The 15,939-nt window shown below is 42.9% G+C and overlaps 1 protein-coding gene across 1 annotated transcript; it reads left to right on the forward strand.

Annotated features, from left to right (window-relative positions):
- The first annotated feature begins 172 nt into the window (after window positions 1-172).
- Window positions 173-15,489, forward strand: noc2l (NOC2-like nucleolar associated transcriptional repressor). Its single transcript, XM_070839305.1, has 18 exons — window positions 173-232; window positions 631-771; window positions 915-1,098; window positions 1,184-1,433; window positions 2,279-2,369; window positions 2,453-2,531; window positions 2,755-2,865; window positions 2,979-3,092; window positions 3,353-3,541; window positions 3,894-4,033; window positions 5,178-5,289; window positions 7,332-7,445; window positions 8,099-8,200; window positions 8,597-8,740; window positions 11,599-11,712; window positions 11,955-12,090; window positions 13,962-14,060; window positions 15,187-15,489. Exons 1-18 carry the CDS (start codon window positions 213-215, stop codon window positions 15,321-15,323), a joined length of 2,277 nt encoding a protein of 758 aa, XP_070695406.1. The 5' UTR covers window positions 173-212; the 3' UTR covers window positions 15,324-15,489.
- Window positions 15,490-15,939: the final 450 nt, after the last annotated feature.

A 15,939-nucleotide genomic window follows, 5' to 3' on the forward strand; every position in this document is an offset into this window, starting at 1 on the left:
ATACTGAGTAATTTTGATACTAACACATATTATTAAAAATAAACCAAGAGAATTCTGCAACATTTTATTCACAGAATTTTGTTTCTATTATTATAGTTATAAACGTAATTATCTTATGGTTTAGCACCCATGAAACATAAAACCAACTCCTTCGTTTTGCACCGAGGGATTGTGGGTATTGAGGTTAGCTAGTATCACGTTTTGGATCCAGCATGGCAGGCAAACAGAAAAGGTATGTAGGTAGTTTCTTTACTGTGTGTGGTAAATGACGAGTTTTAACGATAATCTGTGTTGTTTTATTAAAGTGTTGTGACCTCGTTCTGTGAATTTGTGGGGTTATAAGGCTCTTTTTAGCTAACGTGAAGTGCGATAGTCTCTTTAACAGCCATGCTATTAAAGCTAGCGTAGTGTTGGGGGCTCTCGGAAGCAGCTAGCTCAAATTAAACTCCAGTTTAATCATTTTTCCTTTTTAAAATGTACTACTCGCCAATATTAAAGGAGGCCTCTGCAGCTGGTTATCTTTCTGACAAACATATGAACGGACGCTGCGAACTGTACACCATAATTCAGGTAAAGTTTCCCCACACATGGTGACCAACTTATATCATGTGCTTAACTGTTGTGTTCTAGGAAATTAGAGGACCTCAGTGTGGATGAGTTCCTGCTGTCAGGTTTTGACTCTGCAGGTGAATCTGAAGAAGAGACTCCCAAACAAAATGGACTCATTAAAAAGAACAAGAAGAAAGATCTGACATCTGCAGCCTCGGACATGTGAGTCTTTTGCTATTGGACCATTTATTTACATACATACATAAATGCATACTGTGTCATTGTTGTGATGGTTACAATAACATCACAAGCTTAAGGAGTGGCAAGCAACCCTCTTTTATTTTTGTGCCTCCTTATCTTTATAGTGATGAAAAGAAGAAAGGCAAAGCCTCTGAGCATAAGGAGCAGCTGTCCAGGTTAAAGAACAAAGATCCAGAGTTCTACAAATTTCTGCAACAGAACGACCAAACTCTTTTAAACTTTGACGACACGGACAGCTCTGAGGATGAGGATGAGAAAAAGTACCACAGGTTGCCATCCACACTGGAGGTAGGGCCACTCCTGGTGGGTGAGTTGATGATGAGCTCTTTTGTGTAAACGAAGAGCTTCACACACTGCCGTGTTTTGCATGCAGGAGGGTAACTCTAGTGACGAAGATGAAGATGAAGATGCTGATGAGGGTCAGAAAGCTTCAAAGAAATCCAAGAAGGCAGCGGAGACCATCAAAGTCACGGACAAAATGGTTGAAGAGTGGAAAGCAGCTATGAAGAAGGAACCCACACTTCGTCTCTTCAGAGAAGTCATCCAGGCCTTTAAGGCCGCCGTGGCTACAACCAAGGGTGAAGGAGGTGGCCAGTGTAGATACAAAGTGGCCGACAGCTCAGGTAAGGACATTTACACATCCAGTAGTACAACATTATAGAGTTGTGTGTCTGGCCAGCTGGCAAAGTCCAACATTCACTCAGTTTTTGCTCTGTTTTTGGTCTCTACCAATTCCTGTGGAAAATATTTGTCTCTTTAGCTGCTAAATGCTCAACTATGTTCACCAGCTTGTAGAGTGAGAGCTTGTTGTTCTCAAAATATCTATTATAGCTGCTTTAAATAACATACAAGCAACACTTTAATTTAATTTAGAAATGTTCTGTTCAAGAATGAATAAATCTGAGCAGATACAGCATTTTGGTCATTACCAGAAAAGCATTGAGGTTTGACACCCAGCCCTAGTTTGATATGTTTTTTTTGGGTCTCACATTCAGCTTATACTGAAAACTGGCTCTATATATACTTCATAGCTATGATTTAAAAAAAAAAAAAAAAGAAGTGTCTCCTGGAGTGTTTCTAAAATGGTTGCCATTAAATGTCAGTGGTATTGGGATGCAGCTGACATTGTGGTGGTGTCGGTGTCATACGTTATAATACATTTAGAGTGCCTGAATTGATTATTATTGATAATAATGATGTAAGTATGAGCACTAATGATATTTAAGTCTTTTTTTTTTACTTTAATATTTATTAAAGCATGAAAGAAACATATCTCAGCAGTGCAAATAATACACATCAGCAATCAAACAGTAATAACAGTTTTTTTTTAAACAACGAAACACACTGTGAATTTTCTGATTAATCAAATGTATTGAACTGAGAGACCTGTACTGAATAACATGCTACAGTTCTACATTTTACACCCCATGAATATTCATAAATATCTCTTTGCCTGTGCTGTCGGCAGTGTTCAACGCCCTGGTCCTGTTCTGTATCAGAGATCTATATGTGGCCCTGCAGAGGATGCTCAACCTGAAGCCAAATAAGGACCAGAAAAAGTATGAAATGGATGTCGCATCTGCTGATCTTACCTCCTGCTGATTGGCTCACTCCTCACTCTTGTGTTGTCTTGTGCTCTCAGGCTCGTGCTCCCATCGTCAAGTCCAAAGTGGCAGAAGAATCAGATCGACATCAAGATGTATCTCAGTGGAGTAGTTCAGGTGCATTTTTCCTCTTCGTGCTTTTCTCATTTTGATTTCTGCTTCATGTATTATTGTGATGTAGATAAAGTACTGAAGTGTTTTGTTGTTGTTGTTGTTTTTAGAGCAATTCATTTGTGATAGAGCTTTAGATGTCATGACGTGGTCTTCCTATTCTCCATTTGCATCCTGAAAAAAACTGTCCCTGTACTAACATTTCTATTGTCTCTCCTTCCACCTGCAGCTGTTATCCTGTCTCACGGAGGCTACAGTCATCAGTGCTGTCCTGCGGCACGCCAACCAGCTCGTACCTTATTACCTTTGTCTACCCAAACAGTGTCGTCATCTGGTTAAGGTAAGGCAAAAGTTACCACAGGATGGCACTGAATGTCATACGTACAAAAAGATTATTGCAAAAGAGTTTTTGATTTAATGTTTTGCTAATGAGCCATTCATGTATCTGTCTAGCAACTGATGAAACAGTGGAGCACAGGGGAGGAGACAAGTCGGGTTTTTGCCTTCCTGGCTCTCAACAAAATCTGCAGACACAAGCAGGAGACATATCTCAACACAATTCTGAAGGTGAGCTAAAGGCAGAGTAATACAGGAATAGACGGGTACACAGCAAGACTGGACGTAAAATGGACTAAATTCTAGTCCATTGTAGAGTAGAACCCATAAATCTCGTGAAAGACAGCCAAAAAGATAATCAAATGTCTATATTTTAGTTTTGTTTTATAATTTGATGTTCTTTCCAGATGTTTAAAACCACACTTTGCCCGTATAACCAGTTAAATTTCATCTGTCCTTCTGTTGTTGATGTTTTTTCTTTCTCTTTGCAGCAAATGTATATTTCCTACGTACAAAACTGTAAGTTCACCTCCCCCAACGTGCTGCCCATGATCAACTTCATGCAGCGAACCCTAACAGAGATGTACTCCCTGGACACTCAGGCCACTTACCAGCACGCTTTCATCTACATCCGACAGTTGGCCATCCACCTCAGGAACGCCATGACCATGAAGAAAAAGGTCGGTTTTTGACTGTGTGTATGTGCTCAAGGAGATGGTTTTCTTTTGTGCTTTTGAAAGCTTTGCAGAGATGTACAAAGAGAAGTTTAAAATGCCCTCTGAGATGACAGGGATCCACATAATGGGAGACTCTTGTCATTTATCTTTGGTTAAAATTTATTTAAACTTTCAATGTATTGACTTCGCACACCAGCCTGGTGTTTTTAATAACTCTCTTAAACGGAGCACGTTGCAACAAAAAGTAGCGCATAACTGAATAAACACTCAGAGGTCAGTTTGTATGGAGGTTCTGACCCTTGTAAGAAGGCTCTGACTGTGTCTGTGTGTGTTTGTGTGTCTGTGTGTTCTGTAGGAAACGTACCAGTCTGTGTATAACTGGCAGTATGTCCACTGTCTGTACCTGTGGTGTCGCGTCCTGAGCACCTTATACCCCAGCGATGTGCTCCAACCTCTCATCTATCCGCTCTGCCAAGTCATTATTGGCACCATCAAGTGAGTATATGTGTTTGCAATTTTATAACTTGAAAGTTCTTTTAAACTCGCATGTACATGTTGGACAACGTGAAAGAAGTCAAGCTTCTCAGCGGTAATTCTATTGCGCCAAGTGAATAACAGGAGCTCTGTATTTGTAATTAATGTAAATAATTTCAGAGCCATTTTTCATGTAGATTTTTATTAGTTTGCAAGGCATCATATATTTTTTGATTTATTTTGGTGTATTTTGTTTTTTAAAAAACAAGCAGGCCTGCAACTAACGATGATTCTCATTGGTGATGAATTATTGTTTGGTCTACAAAATGTCAGAAAATAGTGAAGAATTTACATCACAATCCCCCAGTGCTCGACATGCTGTCTTCAAATTGCTCATTTTATTTTTTTTATTTTTGTCAAACCAACAAAATATTTGGTTCACTATAACATAAGATGCAGCAAACCCTCACAGTTGAGAAGCTGGAACAAATGTTTGACTTTTTGGTTTGAAAAATGCCCCAACAATTAATCATCAGAATAGGAACAAATTAATTTTCTGTTGCTCATTTAATAAATGAACTAGCCACTTATTTCATCTCCAAACAAAATCTCAGCCTCCTGCCAAATTTGAAAATGAATGCAACCCAATCAGTTGCGTCCTTGCAATGACCCCCACAAAACGGTCTACAAAAATTGCTCAGTGTTTTGGCAACTGATGAACCTTAAACTCAGGGACCCATAAATCAAACTGGCCGTCCTGGATCGTATTTCATTGGCTCACTAGTACTTGAAGTAACACATCGCCATCAACACTTGGATTTGAGTAGAACAGAGAATAAAGGGTCTCCTGCTTTGACAATACAGTTTGAGCACCGAGGGTCTGCTTGCAAAAGCGATAAATGTAATTTTTAAGCATACACTATATTTTTTTTAATGAAATTAATACTGATCAATAACGCACGTAGTTACAGAAAACGATAGTGGTGTCAACCCCAAAATATCAGTAATTTGTTGATTATCTGTTGTCTCCGAAACCGTGGGAGAGAAAGTTCTCATCAATTTGATATGCAGTATATCGCTATATGAGTTATTTTGTTAGAACCATCCATGTTACTTTGCTACCAGCAGGTGGAGACACTGACCGCTGTTCTCTCTTCCTCAACAGACTGGTGCCCACATCAAGGTATTACCCCCTGAGGATGCACTGTTGCAGAGCCCTCACCCTGCTGTCTAGCAGCACCAACACATTTGTGCCTGTTCTGCCTTTCCTCTTGGAGGTAGGACTTCACATCATCTCCAGTAACCAACAGTCACAGTGGGCAAACGTGGACCAGAAAGGCTCAGTGTAGCTTGTTCAGATGTCAAGTTTCCAGCAGTCTAAAGTGTTTCACACACCACTACACAATGAACTGAAACACCTCAAATAGATTTGAATTATGCAGAATTAACAACAGTCAGTTGGTTGTGTCTGCCACAAATGGAAACATTGAAAAGGTAGATGTGATGAAATGTTCCGTCGGTGGTTTGCTGTGGAAAAACATCAGTGGCGTATGAAATGCATTTTGGTCTCAACTGCCACAACTGAAGGAGCTCAGGAGGAAACACATCGAACAGTAGGTGTGTGTGTGTGTGTGTGTGTGTGTGTGTGTGTGTGTGTGTGTGTGTGTGTGTGTGTGTGTGTGTGTGTGTGTGTGTGTGTGTGTGTGTGTGTGTGTGTGTGTGTGTGTGTGTGTGTGTGTGTGTGTGTGTGTGTGTGTGTGTGTGTGTGTGTGTGTGTGTGTGTGTGTGTCCTCTTGTTATCAGACCAATCACAGATCACCAACTGACACATTTTCTGTAGGTCAGGTGTTCATCACGTGATTGTGCGGCGTGTGTCTTGTGTGTGCAAACGTGTCGAACTGTATGTGCATGCCGTGCGGTGGTGTTGTGGTGTGCCGGAGGAGAGCAGCGTGCTGGCGACAGTAACTTGCTCGGGCCGCTGGGAGTGGTCAGTGTGTGCGTATTGTGTGTGTTTGTTTGTAGGCGTGTGTGCATGCAGCAGTTTGACCGAAGCGATAAAGGCACAGTTGTGGTTTACACTCTGGTCCTAACACGCAGCGCAGACCACATCCTCTCTGCCTATGGCCCATTCCCCACCTCTTTTTTCCCCACACCCACACTCTGAGCCCCCCTTAATCCCCAACAGCAAACCGTGTTTATTTGTGACGCACGATATTTCCTGTGTTTTTTCTCCTTTACTGTTCCCCTTGTTAAAGCAATGTTAAAGGCAAGCTGAGGTACACTGCTACTGTTTTAATTAGAGCAGCAGAAGCAGCCCCTTCCTCCTGTGTGTCTGTGCCTGTGTGTGTTCTCGCATCTCCGAGGGGGGTGTATGATTTGGAGCTTCCTGCCTCAGTAGCTGTGTGTGTGTGCGTGCGTGTGCAAGTGCGCGCGCACATGCACCAGGGTTGGCCCATGCCTTCCCACTTCCCCCTGGCTCCCCCGCAGACCGCCACCACATCCTATGTTTGTACAGACAGCACCGGCCAGGAGCGTTGCTCTGCTTCACACACTGAGCACATTAACGACCACACACACACACACACAAACGCACAGAAATACAGAGAGATACGGGGAGTCAGAAATAGGGTGATCCACAAATACAAGGCAGAAATTCTCTTTGCACTGTGGGCAGATGTGAAAGCTAAAGCTTGTAGACAAATAGCCCACACGTTGGCTAGAATGTACTTTCACAGACTAAGATAGAAATGTGTCATCTCAGTAGCACTGCAGTATGTGAAATGAACTAGCAGAATGATAATGGTCATAATTTAGGGACGCCATCAACATACAGCCGATGAAGTACTACATTATACTCTGTTGTTTTCTTGGGTTCCCTGTTTTGAACTTATGAGAAAGTGAGGTCTCCTGGGAAGAAGAAGAAAAATGTATTAAAAGTATATAAAAGCTTTAAAAAGTGAACTATTAGTTACATGGCTTATTATTTACCGACTGATTCTGATATTTTGAGGGCCATCAGCTGGACTTAATCTTCAATATGGTGCCTGTCTAGATTAGATAATTGAGACAACGTGTTGATGATGAGGAGTCATCTAGAAACTGCTTCCCTTTTTAAAATGCAAACAACAATATGGAAAACACCAAACAATATGGAAAACTCAGGTTATCAGGTCACAGTTCCCATATGCTTTGTATTTACTTGCTGTCTGGCTCCATGCACCATCGTGTTCTCTGAAGATACTATGTACCAATAAAACTGAGCATTTCTGAGCTGTTTGGTCCAACTTCAACATTGCTGGTTTATGTCTTTCTTTTCTAGATCTTCCAACAGGTGGACTTCAACAAGAAACCAGGCCGAATGAGCAAGAAGCCCATCAACTTTGCAGTCATCCTGAAGCTTAGCAATGTCAACCTAATGGAGAAAGCCTACAAGGTAAGTGTTACTGTGATCCACCACTTGTGAGGACAGATTTTAGGACCGATGATTCTCTCGACAGTTTGAGGAGAGTGACAGCGCCCCGTGCGTGCTCCTGTTTGTGTCTATGCGTCTGATGTTTGCCGCACTTAAGGAGCAGCAGCTTATCAGAAGAGTGGTTGAAGTCCTAGTTAATGTTATTTTCCCTTTGCTCCCTGGCGCTGTGCGTTAGCCTGCGTGTGTACATAAGGGGATTGAGGGCAGCGCTGAAAGCCCCTTGTTAGGTCTCTAAAACTGGCCCTCAGTCGCCACGCTCAGCGCTGCAGCCAAGAGGATTGGAGAACGGCCTTCTGGGATTATCCCTCGCACTCCGCTCGCTAGGGCTGTTTTCACCGCCGTCACCTGGGCTGCTGCCACGGACCCCTGCCTAGCCAGACCTGACTAAACGAGCACTGATCTGTCTGAACCTCAACACTTATGCTATCAGGCTATTCTGTCAGCCATGATTCTTTTGTAGTACGTGAATGCTAACAGAAATCTGTCTGTATGTGTTTTGGTCTGTGTAACTTTGCACTGAATTTAGTTGCACAGCAAATTCTAAACTTAACAAATTATAAAATTTTAAACGTGTGTCTAGTGTAAATATTGCTTGTTGTTCTTCTGCATGAAAGGATGGGTTGATTGACCAGCTGTACGACCTGATACTGGAATACTTCCACACTCAGGCCAGCGCCATCGGCTTCCCAGAGCTCGCCTTGCCCACCGTCATCCAGGTAACACAACCTTCAAAATGATCCTGGAGTGATGCAGATCTGGGAAATGAAAAGGCTTCATCTCCATACATCTACAACATTTTACACAACACACACACTCTCTCACAATTACACACACACATGCACACACACATGTGTTACAGAATTACATGGATTCAATTTAAACTAATAATCTGCTAATATAGAAAGAGTGACAATGAATATCATTCCCAGAGTGTACAACCTGTCTGAATAGATGATTCAGAATCTGCCAGGCTGAATCTGCTCCCCTCAGGGGAAACGGCCACAAGCCTCCCTCTGCTCTGCCTAAACTCTCCGTATGGGCGGGCGGACTGGATGATCCTGTACACTGGTTCCTTCTTTCTCATACCCCCCCCCCCCTCCATGTCCCTGCAGCTGAAAGCGTTCCTGAAGGAATGCAAAGTGGCCAATTACTGCAAGCCGGTGCGCCAGCTGCTGGAGAAGGTACAGGAGAACAGCAGCCACATCACAGGACGGAGACAGAAGGCTGCCTTCGGAGTGGCCGATGCCACTGCTGTGGTGAGTTTGTGTGTGAGAAACGGAGGGGGGGGAAGGCAGGGGAAGACGGTCTTGTGCTGATTTTACAGGCTTACCTCTCCAGAGTCCTCATTTTACCCCTTCCACTCATCTGTACTTCTTGTCCGTTTCGCTCGTCTCTCTCGAAGTATTAAGTTTAAATGGCTTTTGGAAGATCAGAAAATGAGTTGTAAATGCAGGCAGGTGCTCTTCCATCAAAACACACTATAATAAAGGTAAGCCTAAAATAATGAAAAATATGGCCTAATGTAATAAATATTGAAGTTTTTGGCGTTATGAATGAATAGCTAATGTAAAAACTTCACACCATCACATCACCTGGTATATATTATTAACAACTTAACTTTGTGCGGTGTGTGTTTACATAACTTCACACAGTCATTTGTAGATAGACAAAGACAAACCTGTTATCAAAGGCTGCAGAGTCAAACTCGAATGGATTCATCTGTTTAGTGGTTATGGAAGCCAGCTGTAAGATGTAGATTTGATAATATCCAGTGGGTCATAATGTAATATGATTATAACATTGGTTAAAATAAAATTACAGTGCTAGTGATGAATAATTATTCATGCAACAGTATGTTTTATGATTTATGATCAGTTTTATTATCACCTTATCAGCCCTCTTACCACATGCGTTCAACTTACTTCATGCTTTTGAAGGGCTTTAAGCTACCTGGTGTGTTTGAGCACGTGTTACCCCAACAGTTAACGATCTGAAGAGGATGTGATCTGTTCAAACTAAGCACAGATCTAATTACACATATCAAAAGCCCAGACTATGTTGAAATATTACGGCAGCGTTCTGTTAGTCATGCTGTTCCATCAGATGAGCACCGCTCATTCGCTCACGTCACTGTTTTCTTTTCCTGGTGCAGTTTAGTTGAGTAAGAGAAAAACAAAGTTATATTACTTTTTAATTAAATACTCTGCTTTGAACCTTTTTTAATTTTGAATTTTAGTCTCTGAGTAAATCAGACACTTTGATTGATTCACTTATTTTATGCATAGTGAGACATCAAGACTGATAATAAGTGTAACATAAATGGATTCACAGTAACAGAAGTATTAGACAATCAGCAAAACTGGATATTAATTAAGCTAAGGAGTATGTCCATTAATGCCCCTTGCTAGTACATAAATCGGACCTAATGAGGAGTGTCCGTTGTCACTTTGCCAGCTTTTGACAAGATGGTGTCAGCTGGTGCGGTGGGTGTGATTTGTGATAATGATAATTGACGTCAGTTAGCAATCAACTAGCTCAATCCACTTGACTAGCAATTGTGTAGAAGTCAGCACAAGTTTAGCTCGGCTTTTTCTAATAAATGTATCAGTGGTGTCCACAACAATACAACATAATGGTAAGGTTTTTATTTTATTTTTATCATTCACATTAGTCCTCTCTACTTCACTCAGAATTAACATGGAGGTGACATCTTATCTGAATGTTCTCTAGAAGCACCAAAAAGAGAGCAGTGTGTTCACTTGCATGGTAAAAATAACTTTTCACATTACAGGATTACAGAAAGGAAGACTAGAATCATTTCTTTAGGGTTTTTGTCCAGTTAAACCAGAGGCTGCAGGCCATCAGACAGTCCTGACTGTCAGCGATAATGGTGGACACTTCCTTCTATAAACTCTAGGCCTGGTTAAGAATGACCCTGCAGTTATTAGAAGCTCTTATAGGCGTTTGAACCAGCAGCTCCTCTGCCTCAGTGAGAAGCCATTAGTGTGTTTTCTGTGTTGACTTGAGTCTGTCTGTATGCTACCTGTCCACACACACACACGCTTTTATGTGGCTTTGCTGCTGCTGAGAGTCTTGACATGCAGCGCTGATTAATATTTAAGAGCTTTTCAAAATGAAATTAAAGAGGTTGGTCTTTGTGTAATTTAGCTGATGAGAAAATGTGTGTGTGCGTACACACATGGAAGCGCGAGTGCGCGTGTGTGTTAACAAAATACAAGAGACAGACAGCACGGCACCACAGCAGCGCCAGCTCCTGTCGCCACGGCTCTCTGCTCAGCATAGGCTGTCGCCATGGCATCCACTCCCTGGCATCGCGGCAGCAGTAGAGGTGTCACCGCAGGCGAGGGATAGAGGACAGCCCCGCTGCTGCTGCTGTGGAAAAGGCCACAGCCCCCCTCCGGCCACCAGCCCCCCGCTGACATGTCACCCAAACTGAGAGCTAGCCTAATTAATGATCCTGCCTCCATCCAGGTCGCACTTTGATGTCTCTTGTCTTTCTCTGCTGCCTGTGTGTGAAGATGTTTTGTTTATCCAAGTCCAGGCTGAATTCAGAAGTAGCTTTTGCAGTTTCTTCTTCTTATCCTGTCAGCTCTTCTTTGTTGCATGTGTGTCACCCATCTTAATAGCTGCATGGCAAATTGTGGTAAATGTGTTAAGCTAACGGGCACAGGAGGCAGCGGTCTGTTCACTCTATTGGATTTGTTGGTCAGATAATTCGATTTGGCCTAATCAATATCATCCACAAAGACCTTTAGGGGCTGAAGAAGATCCGCTGCTTCTCCCCTTCCAGGCATCTTCAATCTGTCTGTTTTTCGCATCTTCTGACTCTCATCACTGTCTCGTCAGTCCATCTCTTTCTCCTGGTCAATTGATGTGAAGTTGTGGTGGAAAACTACATGTAGTAAAATCATTTCAGAGCCTGAACGAACCTGCTGAAAGGAGTCTGAAAAAATACCACCCTGGATATTTTAGTTTCTCAAGAAGCTTGGGCACAGATCTGTGTCTTATTTAACACAATATATTAAATGAATACTCACCCACACCTGTATATACATTCTTCAACAAAGGTTTTAATCACCATGTCTTCTGTCAGGTGGCCTGGGAGAAGCAGGTCCGGGAGGAGGGGACTCCCCTCAGCAGGTACTACAGCCAGTGGAAGAAGCTGAGGGAGAAGGAGATCCAGCTGGAGATCTCTGGCAAAGAAAGGGTAAATGTCCTACCAGATAAACCACCAACATTTGCTGCATCCCACTCGGTCATCATGAATCACTTCTGGCTTCCTCCTTATGAATGTCACTGTTAACCACAAGAAATGCTCTGTTGCATAAATCATGAGACGGTCATGCCTATAGTGGTAAACTTTACTGGCAGAACAATTATTTTATGGATATCATTAACATAATGAAACAGGTTTGCGTGTTTAACCCACTGTTTGGATGTTTTGTAAAGATGGAGGACCTGGACCTCCCTGAGATCAAACGTAAGAAGATTCAGGAGAAGAAAGCAGAGGACAAGAAGGAGTTCAAGGATCTGTTTAATTCTGACAGTGAGTCAGACGAAGATGATGGAGGGCTCAAAATCAAAGGCAAGTAGACTCTCACGCTCTCTCCACTCACAGATTGAAACTGGCCGACTAAGGAGTTTCACCTGTGGAACAGTGGGCTCTGACGTCATGGCCTCTAGGGGGCTTTGTTTTGCTGCAGCCTTCTGGTCTTTTGCAAAAGCAAAGCTAAAGAAGTGATGACTTCTAGGCTGTTCTCTCTGTTTCTGTAGCAGCCACTATCTTAAAGATTTGGCTACTTGAAGCAGATCACCTGCAAAGCAGTTAGCTCCAGGCTCTGAGTTAATAAAACATCCACAGAGGCTGTAGCAGAGGAACAGAAAATTAAATCCAAAATCAAACTTGAGAGAAAATCTCTGCTTATCAGATAGTCTGGCTCCCTCTCTGCAGATAGGAACGGCCGGCTCAATCTTCCTCTAACTCCAGTGTCTCGTCGTCGCGGGGTCATTCACAGGTCACAGCAGCTGCAGCCTCGCTTTTACAGCTTTACACTCGGACACGCTCCAAGCAGAAAAAAGCCCTCCGCAAGGTCACTGAGGAAAGGAGTAGGCGGCGGGGGGATTTTTTTTTTTTAATGCATCTGGACTTCATTGTAGGGAGAGTCCCCACAAACGGATGGGCAGCTGCCGGCATGCGGCGGGCCTCCGCCTCTCACTGTCTGTCCAACCCTCCCTCCCTTTCGTTCGGCTTTCCTCCACCCCTCTCACCCCTCGCGCGCATGCACAAACTGAAACCCCCCGACAGGAAGTACAGGCTTGGATCCCGGCGGGGGTTCCTAATTCAAACCAGTCTGGTGGAACAGCCAGAGGTGGCCGCTCCCACTCCTCTCTCCCTATTTTCCTCTTTCATTCTAGCTCTTGCGTTCTCTCTTTCTGGCTCTGTGGGCTTCAACCAGCTGCCCCCGCATGTCCTCACAACACGTGCACTCATAAAGACACACACACACACACACACACACACATCACAGTGATAGCGTACAAGCGCACACCCACCGACGTCTTGTCCAGTCTTGAAGAGCCAAAAGCTTTCGGGCAGCTCACCAAAGCTCTTTGTGGTCTCACACACTCCCGGAAAGAGTGGGAGTGCGAGAGGAGGGGGCTGATGATTTAGATGTGTGTGTGTGTGGTGTCAGTGTGTGAGGGTAATATGTCTTCCAGGTCATTTGGGGGCAACCTGTAATGTCCCACTGAAGTCTGCTAGGACCAAGTGAGCAACAGAGAGTGGGAGAGTATGTTTGTCATCTTAAGTTTAGATAGGAAGAGAAGTACCTGACGTTTTAATAGACGTTGTTTGTCTGTGCATGTACACTCACTGGATAACTCTGTGTGTGTGTGTGTGTGTGTGTGTGTGTGTGTGTGTTCGCAGTGTAGCATACAGAGGAAGTAGCTCTGTTTTTTGTCTCTCTCTCCTCCACGCCCCCAGCCTCTCATCACACCTCAACTTCAAAGCCTGTGGACCCCAGTTGTCCCTTTGGCTAGACAACACACACACACACACACACAGTGCACCCTGAGTATACCACAACACAAATTCAGAAAACTCCCAACTTCTCTCCGGCACACACACCGACTCGCCCATCATCATCGTGGCTGTGGAACCTGCCTGCTATCTCCATTTGCTATATTTAGCCTGTGAGCATAAGATGTCTGAAATTGCCAGTAGTAAACTGTCATGGGTGTTTGTGCAGTAGCGGCGGCATCTGTAATCAACTCTCAGTTCCATCTCAGGAGGAAATAGACACTTCAAGCTGCCTCTGATGCCTGGCCCACATATAGGTGTCTCTAAAGTCCTTGTCAGTGATGCACCCACACAAACTTGGAAATGTCTGAAGAAAGCAACACTTGACAAAATTCATTGCAGTGTAATGTTTGTAATGTTTCACTGTCTCCCCTCAGGTAAAAAGGGCCGCAGGGGGTCAGATGATGACGACGACGATGATCTTGAGGATTTGTCTGACATAAGCGATGATGAGGGTATGGAGGGCGGAGACTCAGGTTAGTACAATATCAGTGTCCAAAAAGAAGCATATTGTTAGCATTAATATAAGCAAATAAGTAGTTTTCAAACATTTTAAAGGTGCCACTTGTGTATATACAGACTGCATACTGTAGACTATATACAGAGGCTGGCAGGTATTTGGGGTAAAACTTTTTGCATTTTTGCTGAGATTAGCTAGATTAGATAGTTAATCAATTTAGTCGATCAACAGTTTCCAATTTCATTGCAAACTATTATTGTAATCAGTTAACCATTTTAGCCATTTTTAAGGAAACAGATCTCAGGATTTTCTGCTGTTAGTTTTATATTGCAAAGTGAGCGTCAAACCAGTGTTTTGGTTTGTTGGTCAGACTAAATAAACAATTACGTTGAGCACTGAACTGTGAGGGACTATTTTTGTTGTGATTTTTCCAGTATTTTAGAGACTCACCACATTAACTGATAATGAAAATTAGATTAGATGTGAGTTGCAGTCCTACATTTTTGTATTGAAGTGATTTCCACCCTCTGACTTAAACTCCTTTAATTGATAATTTATGCACAATGTAATGGAACACTAAAGACACAATCTGCCAGCCAGTCAAATAAAGTTACAGGATGTCAAATGAAAAGGCCAAAATATCAGATATATGCACATAGGTCAGTCCAGAAGTCTAAAGGTATTATAAACCCAAGCAGCACTACTGTGCTTTTTCATGTTCCAATGAAACATCAAAACTTTTTAAGAAGAAAAATGTGAGTGAATAAATGTGGTAAAGTAACAATATTTACCTGAGGAAAAACATTTGTTTCCCTATTTAGCATTTATAATCATAATATAATTGTTATAAATTGTTTTATAATGCGCTATAATGTAGTTTTAAGCAGATAAGTGTTTATTGATGCATTTGTCAACAAATATAATTCCTCCATAAGTGGAGGCTGCAGTTTAAAACGATGTCTGACGATGTAGAATAAAACAGTTGTAATAATATCAAATGTGTAAATAAGTTATAACAAATGGTTTTAAATGACTAAATTCATAAGCAAACATCAAAATGTTTACTTCTTGATACCTCCCAGGCTTTATACATTACCATGTGGCTGAATGTGACGTTAAAGCGCTTCTTGTCTGTGTTCTAGATGATGAGGAGGAGGATGATGATGGGGATGAAAAGGCCTCCAAGGCTCCTCAGCCACTCTCCTCCTCTGCTCTCATAAAGTTGGCAGAGGGAGGTGAGGATCTGGTGGAGGACCTGGAGCTGTCGGATGATGACTGATGCACCCTCAAACTCACCTGAGAGACTTTACTGCTCTCCACTTTACCGACCGTCTATACTTCAAATAACAGTGGACCTTTTGCTATTTTCTTTGCTTCTGAATTTTGTATTACTTGACCTGCACAGTACAAACATGGTCAGGATGTAATTTTATTATGCATTGGAATTGTTTAAAAAAAACAGAGCTTAAGAATTCTGATTGTTTCCCTTGATTTCTTAAAAACGTTTTTTAGGGTACTAATTAATTGAAGCGCGTATGTTGATGCACAGGTGCACCTGAAACAGGTTTTTGTGTCCTCCGTACATGTGCACACCTGTAGGCACCCTGAGGCTTTGTGAGCATGGGCTATTTGGAGAGAGCTATGAGCCTCGCCGAGCCGGGCCGAGCCAGGCTGGGCCGGCCAAGAGAAGGGGTACAGAGAGGCGGGTGTTGAGCCCTGAGGCGGCAGTGCTGTGCCAGGCTGGCAGGGTGGCGTCTGATGCTGTGCCAAGACTCTCTGCCCAGGTGGTAGAGCAGCAACACAGGCTGGTCTGTTTCTGTGCCAACTCCTCACCCACCCCCCACCCAGACCTCTGTCTTTTCTGTCTCTGTATTCACATGCTCAGACACAGCTTT

The sequence above is a fragment of the Pempheris klunzingeri genome, chromosome 11 (genome assembly GCF_042242105.1).
Source record: "Pempheris klunzingeri isolate RE-2024b chromosome 11, fPemKlu1.hap1, whole genome shotgun sequence".
Classification (NCBI taxonomy): domain Eukaryota; kingdom Metazoa; phylum Chordata; class Actinopteri; order Acropomatiformes; family Pempheridae; genus Pempheris; species Pempheris klunzingeri.